This window comes from Schistocerca americana, chromosome 4 (genome assembly GCF_021461395.2).
Source record: "Schistocerca americana isolate TAMUIC-IGC-003095 chromosome 4, iqSchAmer2.1, whole genome shotgun sequence".
Lineage (NCBI taxonomy): Eukaryota > Metazoa > Arthropoda > Insecta > Orthoptera > Acrididae > Schistocerca > Schistocerca americana.
In genome coordinates, this window is record NC_060122.1 from 445503352 (window position 1) to 445520329 (window position 16978).

Sequence of the window (16978 nt, forward strand, 5' to 3'; positions counted from 1 at the left end):
TTCAGAAAGCGGACGTAATTAGTTTGATATTTAACTTTAATCCATTAATGATGAACGTCGCTCTTGACGGTACATGACTCACAATATTATCTGTTCAGAATACATTCTTGAAGAAGATGGCGCCTTGCTAGGTCGTAGCAAATGACGTAGCTGAAGGCTATGCTAAACTGTCGTCTCTGCAAATGAGAGCGTATGTAGACAGTGAACCATCGCTAGCAAAGTCGGCTGTACAACTGGGGCGAGTGCTAGGGAGTCTCTCTAGACTAGACCTGCCGTATGGCGGCGCTCGGTCTGCAATCGCTGATAGTGGCGACACGCGGGTCCTACGTATACTAACGGACCGCGGCCGATTTAAAGGCTACCACCTAGCAAGTGTGGTGTCTGGCTGTGACACCACAGATGCACAATTGCTAATTTAACAATTTTTTGCACGATTCCATGTCGCCTGTAACTATTAATTTTTGGGTTATTTTCGTACCACTATCAGATAGCTGACACATGTTTCCAGGCACTTGAGAATGGCCCAATGTCTCAATTGTGCAACAATACGAAAATGAGTTAAAAATTGTTGAAAGCGAAACACAACCATTTAAAAAATCTGACAATATTTTAAAAATTTGCTATACGTAATGTGATACTTACGTTTTCTGTTGGTCATTTAACGCGAATCGGTAAACGACGTTTAAAGCGTAGTAAAGTAACAGGTACACAGCTAAATCCCGCCATATTAATTTGTACACGCTTCCTCTCCATCTGTGAACAAAACAGAATAAAGCACGTTAGTGTATTCTTCAGCTGAATCTTGGAACAGTAATTTACTAAATAATATTACAAACACAAACACTTGAATGTGACATTAAAATTCGTTTGCACCTACAAGTGTTCTTTTCGATTACTTAAATGATTCTATTATTATGTAACTGATCTGTTACGTCTTTATTTTTAGGTTTATAAAACAGTCCCTTAAAATTATTGTTTATGATAAAGCGATGTTATAATACTCTTATTTCACTTTTTGTAACTAACAGTAGTTCCTCAGTTTCATGAAATATGTAATTCTCTTTTTTTATTTTTAGCAGCAATATATTCCTATTTAACATTTACAAGTAAAGACAATTAATTTAGTTGTTTTCAGGATAGATGCTGCAGTGAATATTCCTACAAGCACCAAACTATTTCAGGAAGTGAAATGTCGAACGCCAATGTATGTGATCTTTTTCCACAGAGTCCCGAACGGCAAGCTGTTGCTGTGTACTCCACCTGACGAAACGGTCTTTGAGCTATTCCCAGATATTTACGAGCCACACTCAGCAGAGTCTAATTTCAGCGACTAAAAAAAAGGAAGCACGATTGGGGTTAACGCCACGTCGACATCGATATAATTAGAGCCGGACCACAAGCTCGGATCGGTCAAGGATGGGGAAGGAATCGGCGGTGTCCTTCCAAAGGAACCATCCCGGCATTTGCCTGGAGCGATTTTGGGAAATCACGTGAATCGGGATGGCCGCCCGCGGGTTTGAACAGTCGTCCGCCCGAATGCTAACCACTGCGCCACCTCACTCCGTTTCAGCTACAAAGTCCTGGTCGTTTGCTCTTACTGTGATAGAGCTCTCCTCCCGCTGAACAGATGTTAATACCTCATAAATGCTCCAAAAATCATCATATATAGTAGTCGCTACTGTGCTGGTTATTCTTCGATTGGGCTTAATATCTGTTTCTGCTTCGGCTTCTTCTGAACAATGACATTTGATATCAACCAGCAACGGAAGCAGTTACTGCCAACAGATCTTCAAAATGGAGCCGTTTTAATCGTGCAGAATGCCAACAATTAGGACTTCTGTTCGTTCAGAAAGCTTCTTTGGTACTGTTCATGCTCATTCTCTCCGAGGCATTTACATTCTAGAGTCGAAGTATTTGTGTCTATTAACTTTCTTGGCAACAAATGAACGAATGGTATTACTTACACTGAACTAATGAATCGTATGCTAATCGATTTATGAGATTTTCGTATGTTTTCCACCATTGTAAACATTCCACCTTTACTGTACTGCGACAAAGTTGCTGCCCTTGACTCTGTGTTTAATGTCATCTGTGGTGCGCTCTATCGCCAGTCTGTTGTGCAGCGCTGGAACATTCTTGTTAGAGGCATAGTAGGGAGCAGATGAGTTTTAAAGAAGGAGAGCTGATATTTGTAAATCTTGGAGAAATAGAGTACTTTATCATGGGATGACAACTTGTTTGTAAAGATATTTTCTTGACTGTATGGATGTAGAAGGTTTTTGGAGGAATGTTTCAAGGTAACCAATGCACAGGCAAGAATGAAATGTTTGTTTGTCAGAACTATTAATTGAAGGAAATCTTTGCCCCTTAGATAATTAAAAATATTCGTGATTAGTGTCAATTTGATCTCTGTTTTCATTATGTCACAAATAACGCAATTGTTTTAAATTTCTGAGTTTTGCAATGAGGGAATTCCGTAATTCTTAGAGTCATTTTGTACAGTCTTTTTGACAATAATCAAAGTTTAATTTTTCGAGAACGCTTTTCTTTAAAGTAAAATCCTCGTCCATCACGCTTAGTAAAGTTTCAAATATTTTGTCGTATGTACACTGTACATTACGCCACAGGTAGCCACAGATTGATTCTGACAGTCGAAGAAAAATTTAGTAGTGAGAAGATTACTTTTCTTTAGCTGCTGAATTCGCTGATTTCAATGTGCTTCCGAGAACGTCAGTACACCACACACAAAACAACGTGTTGAGCAAGAGCTAAGTTAGTTTTCATGCAGGGTAGATCTCACTTTGCATTCTTGTGGGCAAACAGTATATAGTCAGAATTGTCAGGTGTTCTGATAAGCAAGCAGATTAATTTGCACTGAACAGTGAAGTTATTTTCTTCAGAGTTCAGCAGCATTTTATTTAGTGGATATTTCAATTCAAACAGTGCACTTCATGTAACCTAACTTTCATAACGCACTTCAGTACTGAGTTTCAGTTAAATAGTTTTCAATGAGCACACAATTAATTTCTTTTGGGGTTTGATTAGATTCATTTTCATTATTTCGATCTCTGCACTTCGCTAAGATTAACGTTTTGTATCACGGCAGAGTTCACAAACGCAATACAGGAACAACCAAGAGTCAGCATTGTTCAGCTGTTGAATAAGTTACCTTAAGAGGGGTAGGACGTCAAACGGGCCGACTTGGAGCAGGAGAGGCACCACAGGACATTTTAATTTCCACTGTCTATACTTTTACAAGTAAATTCATAAAACTTTGTCAGCATGACCAGGAAGGATTCAGGATTCACACTCGTAGCAGCGGAAGTTCAAAAACATAAGAAAATAATTTTTTTTAGATATGAAATTTCATCATTTTTTCACTTACTATTGGCTGCATTAGTGGCTATAGGTACATTTTTCTTCATAAGTACGAGAGATTCTTCGATGAATTTTGCACAGCATACAAACCATACTTACAGGTGTATGAAACTCTTGAATTTTCCAAATATATTAAAAACTGTGGTAAACATTGAGATAATTAACTACAAAATTTGATTTTTTTCTAAACAAAGTTTAAAAAGTAACAGCTCATTCATTTTTTCATAAATTAAATGGATTCTAGAGTTTCGGACACTTGTAAGTACGGTTTGTATGCTGTGCAAAATTAATCAAAGAATCCCTCTTACTTGTGAAGTCTCCCCTTAAGGAGACATTATACGAGGAGAAGGTTTTTGAAAAAGAATGTTAAGTATTTTGTGTACAGGTAAATTACATAGAAAGTTTACAGATGTTGTAAAATTAATCGACGTGAAGAAAGCATCAGTATACCCATAATCGATTATTGTAATAATTATAATTAATCGATTAACCGGAATTAATCGTTTTTCTCTAGTCGGCACTGTGTATCTCTGAACTCACCTAATGCCATACCCAAGTGGTGGGGGGGTGGGGGGTGGTATGGAGGACATAGGATGTCGAGTAGTGGACACGTGAATAAGCTACTGGTGATGAGGAGAAACCGAACCACACCACACGAAAGAGACAGATTTTGCCAAGTGTGTGGAGGAGCGACAGGTACGGAGATGTAGATTACGTAAGCGGCAGGCGACTCGCGGGGTATTCATCAGACGGGCGCGCGTCACGCCACGGACGGCGCGTTTTTTTGTCATTCAGGCGACCATCGCGGCCGACGGGACAGGACATCCGGCGGGCGGGTCCAGCCGCCGCGGCCATTCTGCGTGCCCGAGTCGATGCCGGCAGCGTCCCGCAATCAGAAAGTCCTCCGCATTTTCCGACCGGCCACTCCGCCCTCGGAGCGCTCTTAGAACAAGTGAATAATGCTGACAAACTGCCACTAGGATTTCTTCAAGTGGCTACATGATGTAGCCTTTCAGAATTTGTCGGTATATAGCTTCAGTTCTCTCTCTTCTGTCAGCTGCCCCTAACAAAAGATCCTCTGCCACGCAGGTATGTGCAGTTCCTTAGTGCGGCGTTGATATTTTTTAACATGCTGGAAGCTGCTGCATCAGCATTTCAACTGCGCTTGGTTACATCTGAACTCCGCAGCTTGGCGTCGCTACGTGGCGAAGGGTACTTGGTGCGTAAGCATAAAATGTTTCCGCAATTGGTACGCTGGAAGACAGAATATTCATCAAAATTCCGAGAGTGTTGGAGGGCCCTGCCCCATAATGCTCCGAACTGTATCAGCTGGGCAAAGATCCGACGACCTCGCTGGGCGAGGTGGGGTTTGGCAAGCACGAAGACAAGCAGTAGAAGCTCTCGCAGTGTCCGGCCATTATCGTGCTGAAATACTAGCACAAGATGGATGTGTAGAATATCGTCGACGTACCGCTGTGCTGTAACAGTGGCACGGATGAGAACCAAAGGCCTAAAATGGCTCCGAGCACTATGGGACTTAACTTCTGAGGTCATAAGTCCCCTAGAACTACTTAAACCTGACTAACCTAAGGACATCACACACATCCATGCCCGAGGCAGTTTAATATATTTTGTGGGATCTAAAATTTAAAAACCTCTCTCACACCGGCCTGATTTAGCATCACTGATCAGGATAGTAAAAAGCATGCGTATATTAAGGGAATTTTCATTCACAAAGCCGCATTATCATATTCAAACAGTTCAATAGTGTTCTATCCTGATTAAATTGAGCTTAACTTAAATTCCATAAGGCAGTGAAGCAATTTCGAAGTCTCGGTGCGACGAAAATTGCCAGTCGATCTCCTGAAAACATTTGTAATAATTATTAACTTTCAGTGATCACATGGGGAACACCTGAGATCTGCTGGTAAGACCGTGTTAGCCTATTTATTGGAAGTAATAAACTGGATATCTTGAGCATACAAAACGGCAGGTTCGTCCAGTGTAAATCAGAAGTTCCCCACTGATCCCGTGCAACACAGCGTAGCAAGCAGACACCGTCAATAATAACCAGTTAAATAATACGTGAACACACTTACTTTAGTTTAGTTCATGTATTAAATTCCTTACAGAAACTCATGAAGATGGCGACTACCTCAACAATACATACATATACATCTTCCTTGTTTCACCGCTAATCCGCAAGATCTCAGTCATTCTTTTCGTAAGAGAAAACATAGATAGCAGAGAAGCTGTTCCATGGAGTAAATGCACGCTCCAAGGAATAATAGGGCTTGAAACTACTCTGCATTGATAATCATCGTATATTAAACTTTAGGAATCGGTAATATAAGAAGAGATATTTCGAGACATGTACTGAGTTATATAATTTATAAAAACTTCTGAAAATATCGCGGAGAGACCGCTGCAAGAGACATTACAGCAGGATTGAAACCGTGCGACCGTAGCGGTCGCGCGGTTCCAGACTGTAGCGCCTAGAACCGCTCGGCCACCCCGGCCAGCAGAACCAAAGGGGTCCTGCCATGAAAAGGAATAGCACCCCAGACCTTCATTCCTGGCTGTCGAGCAGTATGGAGGACAACATTCGAGTTAGCATCCCACCGATGTCCAGGGCGCCTCCAGATACGTCTTCGCTGGTCATCTGGCCTCAATTCGAAGCAGGACTCATCACTGAAGACAGTCAATGAGATTCCTGGCCACAGGCGAGTTCATTAAAATTGTGAAATGATAGTTGATGCAAACGTTTCAATAACAAAAAATTAAATTCTTCACTGTTTAATTTGCCCTCCTTCATTAGTATAAAAAATGGCTCTACCAACTTTTTGAATTTACGAGGTTCTTCATAACGTCGATCAAAGTTTTGGGGGAGGCACACGTAGCAGTTTCGTAGTACTTAGAAGCTTCTTCAATAAACCATCCATTTTTTCTGAAATTGTAGTCAGTTCTTTGTCTGTACATGTAAATCACATCTACGGATTCCTTCGTGGTGCATCGTTTTTGTGTTGTCTTATAGTATACTTTTCCGGGCGGGAAGGAGCGCCAGGTCCCCTGCACGAATCCGCCCGGCGGATTTGTGTCGAGGTACGGTGAGCCGGCCAGTCTGTGGATGGTTTTTAGGCGGTTTTCCATCTGCCTCGGCTAATGCGGGCTGGTTCCCCTTATTCCGCCTCAACTACACTATGTCGGCGATTGCTGCGCAAACAAGTTCTCCACGTACACGTACACCACCATTACTCTACCACGCAAACATAGGGGTGAGTGTAACCCTTGTGTGACACGTTCCCTGGGGGGTCCACCGGGGGCCAAACCGCACAATAACCCTGGGTTCGGTGTGGGGCGGCGGAGGGGTGAAGTGGACTGCGGTAGTCGTCGTGGGGTTGTGGACCACTGCGGCTGCGGCGGGGACGGAGCCTCTCCATCGTTTCTAGGTCCCCGGCTAACATACAGTACAATACAATAGTATACTTAGACAAACCTGGAAGAAACTAGGCGTCAAATCCTGTTTCTTCGATTTGCGAATCGTAATTTACGTAGTTTCCGAGCATCTCAGAATTTACTAAAATTTGATTATGTGAGAAATTAGAACTTTGTAGTCGTCGTGGTCTACGGGTAGGACACTAGACCTCGGTCCTGTAGTTCTGGGTTTAGTTACTGAGAGACTGCGGGAGGGAGGATTTTCGTCATTCCACTACGCTCAGGACGATCCCGTGTATCTTTCTAGAGGTAAAAGGCGGCCGGACGTTGGACCATGCACCCTCTCCCTCCTAATGCTGCGGTGAAGAATGGCTGCATTCCACCTGTCAGACCAAATACCCCGGTGACGAGCTTGGGCCGCAGACTTAAAGTTAAAACTACATGTCAGACTGGGGTAAGAATTTCGTAACGAGCATATCAATGGCAATACTCTTTTGCGAAAGTAGGCCTCATGGATCAACTAACCAGTGACTATTCTTCATATCTGTGGAATTCTGAAGTGAAAGTCGGATTACATTGAGTGTCTAGCAATAAACAGCGATGAGCACCGCGAAGGTGAGGCGAGAGGGCTTGCAGCGATCGAAAGTCGCGATCCCAGCGACTCGTAAAGCGGACTGTGAAAGTCAGCTGGTAGTATGTGCGGTGAGAAGTAACCTCGCCGGGCGCTTAATGACGTGAGAATTCCCGCCGTCCATTGTGATGCTGCTGCTGATGAAGCGCTAGAAAGTATCATGTGCTTGAGCGTTAATGGCGCCGGCAGCAGTAACCTGTCTGATCGAGAGATTTTAAAACAAGGTATAACAAACTGCAAAACACTACAACACAAGCCTGTCAGGATGCGAATGATCCCCTCACTGATACTAGGCAGACTAATTAATAAAGCATCATAGCGCGCGCGCGCGCGCACACACACACACACACACACACACACACACACACACTTAAAGCCCCGTGGTCAAATGAATGCTTGACGTGGGATCTCTCGTTCATTTTTGAACTTCAATGAAGACCGAGACGCTGTGATCTTTTAAGGACATTAGACATTAACCGGTCGACCTATCGGTGGTTCGTGCTCTCTCTCAAGTTCCACCAGATTACATTACTGTAGAGACTGGAGGTACATGAGACCAGCAACCTGTACTCTCAGCCTTTAGTACTGGTTTCCGTAACTCTAAAATATATATATATATATATATATATTAGCGAAGCGAAGAACACATACTTACAAAAAAAGAAAAAAAAACATTAAGTAAGAATTGCTCAGTTGGCTACGGGGGACTAAGCAGACCCAGTCCCAGTTCCTTCACCAAGAAGAATTGTTGGCAGTATCGGGGATCGAACATAATTCCTCCACATGACAGCCAGGAGCCGAACAATGTCTTGAAAAAATTAATTATGTTTGTCGCCGGTAACTCTTAGTGTTTTTCTAAATACGTTTCGCCTGTTTACATCTTCCTTACTTACATAAAATGGAAAAATAAAATTACTAATTTCAGCATCCTTTGCTCACTTTCGTTGGAATATAGTATTGAATATGAAACTGAAATAATCGCCCTATTTAGTGCAGATGCGTCGAAGTTTATTGTAACATAGCTGACAAAAACCAGGATTGCCCGGGTATTCATTTTGCCAATTCTCTATTAGAAACGAAACAAAAAAATGAACTGTGATTGTAGTGTAATATCCAAAAAAATTTGTTTCCATGTATTCGTGAAAATACGTGTCACATTGTGAAAGAGTCGTACAAAGATCCCGGGCTGTTTCTGAACGCTGCTACTTCACGCGTCTACAACGCGATTTAGTAATCGTCTTAATGGCAACGCCTCTTCGTGGTTCTATAGACTGCTATTGTTTTTGCCTACAGCCGGTTGCGCTTCGCAGTTGAAAGCTGTTAAAAGCGCCCCCAAGTGTCAGACATTTCCTTAAAATGACTCGACTGTAGGAGTGTCTTCGTAGTTAACAGTAAATGTATTAAAGCTTTATGCACAATGCGGCATTTTTTCACACATCTCAGTGTTTATGACGTCATATCTCCTGGACTACGATAGGTATGACAGAAAGGACGTGTGTATCAAGTTTGGTCGAAATCGACCCAGTGGTTTAGGAGGGGGTATGGAACATACAAACATTCGTTTTTATAACATGTATGGATTCTATGCAAGGAATGACCCGCAGGCACAATCTTGTCTATAAGCTCAACAATTTTTCCCGTTTTTCTTAATCAGTAACCAACACGATTTTGATTTAATTACCACAAATAACGAGATAGTTTACTGTATAGATTACTGTTTCAGTCTATTAGGTTATAAACGTAGGCAGTCAGTGCAGAACTTGTGAAAAGTCTGGGCAACAATATCGACATAATGTCCTATTTGTCCACAATCACTACAACGCACTGTCATTCATTCTAATCCAAAGGAATTTAATGCTATTCTCCATTCCTTCTTCCACCGGCTGTCGTTGCAGTAATAGGCTGTTCTTCTTCTTATATATGCTATAAATAATTGTCAATCTGTTCATTAGAGAAATGACACCTAGAGCGTAAGAACTAACCTCTAGGCTATGTCCCGTAATTGTTCGATGGTGCCGGCCGAAGTGGCCGTGCGGTTAAAGGCGCTGCAGTCTGGAACCGCAAGACCGCTACGGTCGCAGGTTCGAATCCTGCCTCGGGCATGGATGTTTGTGATGTCCTTAGGTTAGTTAGGTTTAACTAGTTCTAAGTTCTAGGGGACTAATGACCTCAGCAGTTGAGTCCCATAGTGCTCAGAGCCATTTGAACCATTTTGTTCGATGGATGTCGAGCGATCTGGGTGGCCGAATCATTCGCTCGAACTGTCCAGAATGTTCTTCAGACAAATCGTGAACAACTGTAGCCCGGTGACAATTGCAACAGTGTTTGGGAACGAAGTCAATGAATAGCTGCAAATGGCCTCCAAGTAGCCGAATATCATCATTTTCAGTCCACGATCTGTTCACTTGGACCAGAGGACCCAGTCAGTTATATGTAAACACAGGCCACACCATTTTGGAGCCACCACCAGCTTTCAGAATGCATTGACAACAACTTGTGTTCATGGCTTCGAGGGGTCTGCACCACACACTAATCCCACCAACGGCTCTTACCAACAGTAATCGGTTTTAAAGTCTTCTGGCCACGGTTTTCTAGTCGTCTAGAGTCACGGTATGGTCACGAGTCCAGGACAAGCGCTGCAGGCGATGTCGTACTGTTAGCAAAAGCACTCTAGTCAGTCGACTGCTGCCATAGCCCGTTACGACCAAATTTCGCCGCACTGTCATGACAGATACGTTCGCCGAACATCCCATACTGATTTCTGCGGTTATTTCTCCCAGTGTTGTTTGTCTGTTGGCACTGGAAACCCTGCACAAGCGCCACTGCTCTCGATAGTTAAGTGAAGGCCGTCGGCCACAGCGTCGCCCGTGTTGATAGGTAATGCCTGAAAATTGGTATTTTCGACTCACTCTTCACTCTGTGGATCTCGGCATATTGAATTCTCTAACGATTTCCCGGATGGAAAGTCCTATGCACCTAAGTCCAACTACCATTCTCTGCTCAAAGTTTTAATTCCTGTCGTGAGACCACAATCAAGTCGAAAACCTTTTCACAAGGATCAAATACGGCTCCGCCACTGCACTGTCTGTTTATACCTTGTGTACGCGATACTACCGCCATCTGTATCCGTGCATATCGCTATCCCGTGACTTTCTATATCTACGTGATTACTCTGCTATTCACAATAAAGTGCCTGGCAGAGGGTTCAATGAACCACCTTCAAGCTCGAACGGCACTTAAATTTTTTCTGTGCGAGCCCTGATTTCTGTTATTTTATCGTGATGATCATTTCTACGTATGTAGGTGGGTGCCAAGAGAATGTTTTCGCAATCGGAGGAGAAAACTGGTGACTGACATTTCATGAGAAGATCCCATCGCAACGAGACACGTCTTTGTTTTAATGTTTGCCACTCCAATTCACGTACTATGTATGTGACACTATCTCCCCTATTTCGCTATAATACAAATCGAGCTGCTCTTTTATATATCGCCGGCCGGAGTGGCCGAGCGGTTCTAGGCGCTACAGTCTGGAACCGCGCGACCGCTACGGTCGCAGGTTCGAATCCTGCCTCGTGCATGGATGTGTGTGATGTCCTTAGGTTAGTTAGGTTTAAGTAGTTCTAAGTTCTAGGGGACTGATGACCAAAGAAGTTAAGTCCCATAGTGCTCAGAGCCATTTGAACCATTTTTTTTATGTATCTTTTTCGATGACACCCGTCAGTCCCACCTGACGCGGATCCCACACCGCACAGCAATACTCCATAATAGGGCGGACAAGCGTAGTGTAAGCAGTGTCCTTAGTAGAACTGTTGCACCTTCTAAGTGTTCTGCCAATGAATGGCAGTCTTTGGTTTTCTCTACCCACAATGTTATCTATGTGATCGTTCCAGTTTAGGTTATTTGTAATTTTAATGCCTAAGTATTTCGCTGAATTTACAGCCTTCAGATTTGTGTGACTTATCGTGTAATCAAAATTTAGCTGATTTCTTGTTGTACTCATGTGAACAACTTCACACATTTCCTTATTCAGGGTCAACTGCCACTTTTCACACCATACAGATATCTTATCTAAATGATTTTGCAAGTCATTTTGATCATCTGATGACTTTACAAGAAGGTAAATGACAGCATCATCTGCAAACAATCTAAGACGGGTACTCAGATTGTCTCCAATGTCGTTAATATACATCAGGAACAATAGAGGGCGTATAACACTTCCTTGGGGAACGCCGGATATTACTTCTGTTTTACTCGATGACTTTCCGTCTATTACTACGAACTGTGACCTTTCTGACAAGACATCACGAATCCAGTCGCGCAACTGAGGCGATACTCCGTAGGCGCGCAGTTTGGTTAGAAGACGCTTGTAAACTCTGTTATTTGCTGCTAGAGTGGGGCCGAATCGTTTGGGTAGATGATATCGCTTTTACGTCCTGCGGCGCGTGAATCAACTGCGCAGAAGCAGCTCCAGCCTCCGACCCCTCCTACAGCAGGGGAAGAGGCAGCCAATTTTCCAGAGGTAATCTTCTAGTCACGGCCTTGGCTGCTGTTGTGATTGCCACCGCTCATAGGCAGCTAACAAACAGCCGGCGGATCCGCGGAGCGGCGCAAAAAACAGCGGATGAGACCGCACTCTGCGCGGGCAGCAGTGAGACGTCCGGCCGTCCGTCAGCGCGTTACGAGAACGGCGCGGACCCCCGAGAGCCGAGGCGTCCGTCCCTACGTCAGCAGCGCCCCGCCTCCTCCGGCTCCAGGGTCTCGGCCGAAGGCCGGCGTAGAGCGGTGGTCCCGCTCCGACAAGCGTGGCCGTCTTGCGTAAGGTCTTGTTGTGATTAATTGCGCCCACACCCAGACTTCATTAATGCTCTTATCTCTCACTTCTATATCATATTCTCTACCTGTATGGACATCACCCAGATCTCTACACCGCGCGTTAATCTGTCGCAGCTAGGATTGCCAGATCCAAGAATAGGAAAGCCAGACTAGGCGTCACATTTAGCTGGAAATTCTGTTCTAAAAGCCTACCTATTGTTAACAGAAACAGAGTCAGTTGGGAATTACCAGCAGTGTATCCAAATGGTTCAAATGGCTCTGAGCACTATGGGACTTAACATCTGTGGTCATCAGTCCCCTAGAACTTAGAACTACTTAAGGGGCTCCGGAAAGGCTCAAAATCATGAAAAGTTCAATTTTTACTTTTTTGCGTTTTCTGAATCTGCAGACTATTACCTTTTGATAGATATATAATTTATTCAATTCCGAAGACTACAACTATTTTTAAATTTTTTTTTGAAATGTGTTCTACATGGGCGTGACCCACTGTGGCGCTGTTAAACTGCTGTCAAATGGTGTTATTATTAACGTCCGTGTTCATCAGGTACATTTTAGTGATGTGAGATAAAGTATGTGTTGTGGCTATCCTGTGATGGTTCAATATACATCGCTGGTGTGATTGTCGATTGTTTCATGTTTATTTACTCTGTCGTTATCTCGAAAATATTCGTAATTAATTCTGTTTCTCGAGTCTCTGTTTTGTTGAAGTATAATAATGAGTAAAAGTAAAGTTATTAGAAATCCTCTGAAGGCTTTTAAGAAAAGGAGAAATGTTGGAAAGCCAAAGGTATGTGTTATTACTGTAAACAATAAAGACGATAACCAAGTGAGTGAACCTAACCTCTCAAGTACACCTGCCCATAGCAGTCAAAGTGGGAAAGAAAATACTTCACAGAAGAAGCTTGGTTCAATGAGTGAAAACTATGAATGTTCTATGGGCGAATCGGATGTGAATGAAATATTTGCTATGTCCGTTCTCAAAGGAATTTTTTCAAACTGTGTGAGATGTATTCATTGTAGTAAAGTTGGTCTGGAGCTCTCCATAATAAAGCACGTAGGACTTGCTACTGAAATACAACTGAAATGTGATAAGTGTTCATACATGACCACCTTTTGGAACAGTGTTGCAGTAACTGCAACTGAAGAAAATGGGAATGAAGATAGGTTCTAACATGGTACGAGCGATGCTTGCTTTAGACAAGGAACGCCTTCGGGCTGCAGACAGGGCTGTAAAGAGTCTAGAAATACAAGCAAGAATAAACAGGAGGAGGAACAAGAGGAAGCTGGAGGAGGAGTTTGCAGAGGATGAAGATAATCCATCCTATGGACCTGGAATGCATTAAAAAGTTAATCCAATCTTTGTCGCTCGATTCCCAAAACTTTTATTTTCTCATACTAATTACATGTTTTCTAAGGATCTTCCAAGCATATTTGTTTCAAGCTTTCAGGAAATGTTACACAGTACCTTCTGCATAATTTAACACAGCCTTTTTCCAAAAAACTGTATAGTTTTGAATATATAAATAAAAAATTGCAAAAAAATGTTGTGAATTTTCATTACAATTGAAAAAAATCATCTTTAATAACTGAACTAAAATTTTGTAAAATCCCTGTGTTAAGTTGTAGCCCATATTCCAATAAATAATCTGTAAAAAGTTCAACTTCCTACCTCAAATACTTTTTGAGGAAAGATGTAATTTATAAGCGTTATTTTAACATTGCAAGTATAGGGCGTTCCGGAGCCCCTTAAACCTAACTAACCTAAGGACATCACACACATCCATGCCCGAGGCAGGATTCGAACCTGCGACCGTAGCGGTGACGCGGTTCCAGACTGAAGCGCCTAGAACCGCACGGCCACACGAGGCAATGTATTAATAACCCACTGCGAGGTCAACCTTAAACGACTTAAAAAATAATCATAAACATCGTTACAACAAGGCAATTAAGATAGCAACTAAGAGCTAAGTCGTCTTAATTGCTGTGACTTCTGCCTAAGATAAACTGAATGTCAAAATTAACTAAATGTTGAATAAAATAGTTACATATTCTACTCCGTAGGGAAACGGAAATATATCGAAACAACTTTGGTCATTTCCAGTTAGAGATTTCAGGAATTACTGCAACCAGTCGCCTTTTTTTCTTCAATTTCTATTTATTCATGGCCGGTTTCGAATCGCCTGGCGATTCATCGTATGATACAATTTAGTTTGAAGTATTGTGGGGGTCGTGCATAGTTTTTATTCTTGTGGCAGGCACTGCACGTCCCCCACAATACTCCAAACTAAATTTTACCATATGATGATGAATCGTCAGGCGATTCAAAATCGATCATGAAAAAATAAAAATTGAAGAAAAAACGGCGATTTGTTGCAGTAATTCCTGAAACCTTTAACAAGACAGTCTCAGTGATCCAAATCCAGACTGGATGAAAGTTTTATTTCCAATTAGACTTACAAAGAAACAACAACAACAACATGTTAAAATACTAATATTTCTCATTTGATACCACTTTATCAAGAAAGTTTTTTTTTCTTGGAAATCATTTCGTGTAGCTCTCGCTACGATGATTTTATATTACACAACAACAATATGATCATCATCATTGTAAATGCGTCGGTTTGCAGTCTTTCCTTTCTCCAGTAGGCATTTATGAAAGAGAACACTCTTCCGACAGTGGCTTTATGGCCTGCAACTGGAAAGTAATATTTTGTCAGCTTCAATAATTCTGAATAAAATCTTCGTTATGTTGTGATTGGAAATAAGCTGTCCCTTTTGATGTGCGCCGGCCGCTGTGTACGAGCGGTTCTAGGCGCTGCAGTCCGGAACTGCCCTGCTGCTACGGTTGCAGGTTCGAATCCTGCCTCGGACATGGATGTGTGTGATGTCCTTAGGTTAGTTAGGAGTAGGTCTAAGTCTAGGGGACTAATGACCTCAGATGTTAAGTCCCATAGTGCTTAGAGCCATTTGAAACCTTTTTTTATTTTTTTTTATTTTTTGGTTGTCCCAAAAGCTTTTTGTAGCGTGAATTTGGGGAAACTTTGTCGCTGATCAAAGAATTCACTGACATCCAACCTAAAGTGTTTTTGTTTCAGGACAAGAAACCCCATAGTTTCTACGGAGAAAAACATATCGCACAGACATACCTACGTTATCCTAACGGTATATCTCTATATTCCTCCTTGTACTTATTCCTCGCGCTTATGTAATTAGCTTCAAACTTGCCTTAGCTATGCGTTCTCTACTTTATCGCTGGAAACCCTAACCAGGCCGGACAAGCCGAACTTATAGGCCTATACATTTGGCTGGACATGTTCGTAAAAAGCCGGGAATTTGACAACCCTAATCGCAGCAGTCATTCTACTTGATGCAGCAGAAATTCCGCTACCTTATCCTGTAGTTAACTTCTCTGTTTTATGCTGCAGTGTGTGTGTGTGAGTGTGTGTGTGTGTAAAATAACACTGGTGATTGCTGCCAACTGTGGATTTAGACAAAATTTTAATCACCATCTCTAAAAAATAAAGTTACGTGGTTTATTTGTTGTCTGTTTGAAGGTTAATGTGTTTAGTCCTGGTAGAGCGCGTACAATATAACTTTGTCTCTGCGTGCGCAGACGGCACAATAGTATAGCGGACATCGCTAGTGGTGGGGCTTCCATTCTGAACGGCCAGCAAACTATAGGGAACGTGCAATTCGACTACTGAAACGGAGGAAATGGTATATTAAAAAAAGGCGTTAACATTTAACATAGTAGAAAATCTTAATATGGTGACAGTGTAAGATGCAGAACACGTGTCATCTGAAAATGGTTTATCGGTTCCTTCCTGCTCCTTCCATATCTTTGTGAAGGGGCGAAGCTTTGTGAAATACTTGAAGTTATGTTTCCCCACTCCTTTTCCGTTCTCTTTACTGTGGGACTGAAATAGATAATGGTTCCTAAACCTTGTCAGGCATAGTTTTAAATTAGATTTTTGCTTCCTAACTTCAATTTTCCGGTAGAAATTTAATGACACTGTATATAATCAGATGTATCTCATTATGAAAAACTTTTCCTGCATATAAGGTGCACGAAGAGTGTGGTACCACGTTATGTGGTAAAGAGATGGGCAACGACAACGCTGAATGCAGATCAGCTGAGGCAGCCGCTTTTCCAGAATTGACAAGAATGCGATTTGTTACATGGTAGAGCTATACGCACTGAAATCCCTGCACTGTAGTACCGAAGCATACCACTAGAGGAGGGAAAAAAAGTGGAGCTCAGTGATAAATTGGAAATGGCTGCACCATTTTACTATAGTTCCTCTTGTGGCTTAATACGGTTCTGTGAGCAATGTGACAACTCTTCTGATTATACAGTGGTAAAAGCTACTGAATGCTGCAACCTTCCACTGTGAGTATCAATAGCAAACTGTCGATTTGACAGCCTATTTTACACTAAATTTGTAGCTTTTCCTACTTCATCCGTATTCCGAGCACGATACTTAAAGCAAAGAATTCGAAAGTGAGAAGCTCCTTCCTAGTTATACATTACTCCAACGGTTCCCAATCTACGTACCGCGTAATTTTCCAATATTAGACACATTCTGCAATAGTAACGGGTTCAGAGAGGACGAGCTGATGTTTATATTCCACTGGAAGATACGTGCCATAGTGTTCTGGAGGTTATCACGGAACAAGTTGTTTGGTTAGTTGATTTGGGGG

General features: G+C 42.2%; 1 protein-coding gene across 1 annotated transcript in view; it reads right to left on the minus strand.

The window, feature by feature from the left end:
- Positions 1 to 16978, minus strand: part of LOC124612973 (bestrophin-4) — a 566407-nt gene that overhangs the window by 334330 nt on the left and 215099 nt on the right. The window contains exon 2 of the mRNA XM_047141502.1: positions 643 to 753. Within this exon, the coding sequence (XP_046997458.1) occupies positions 643 to 753 (111 nt within the window). The remainder of the gene's footprint in view (positions 1 to 642; positions 754 to 16978) is intronic.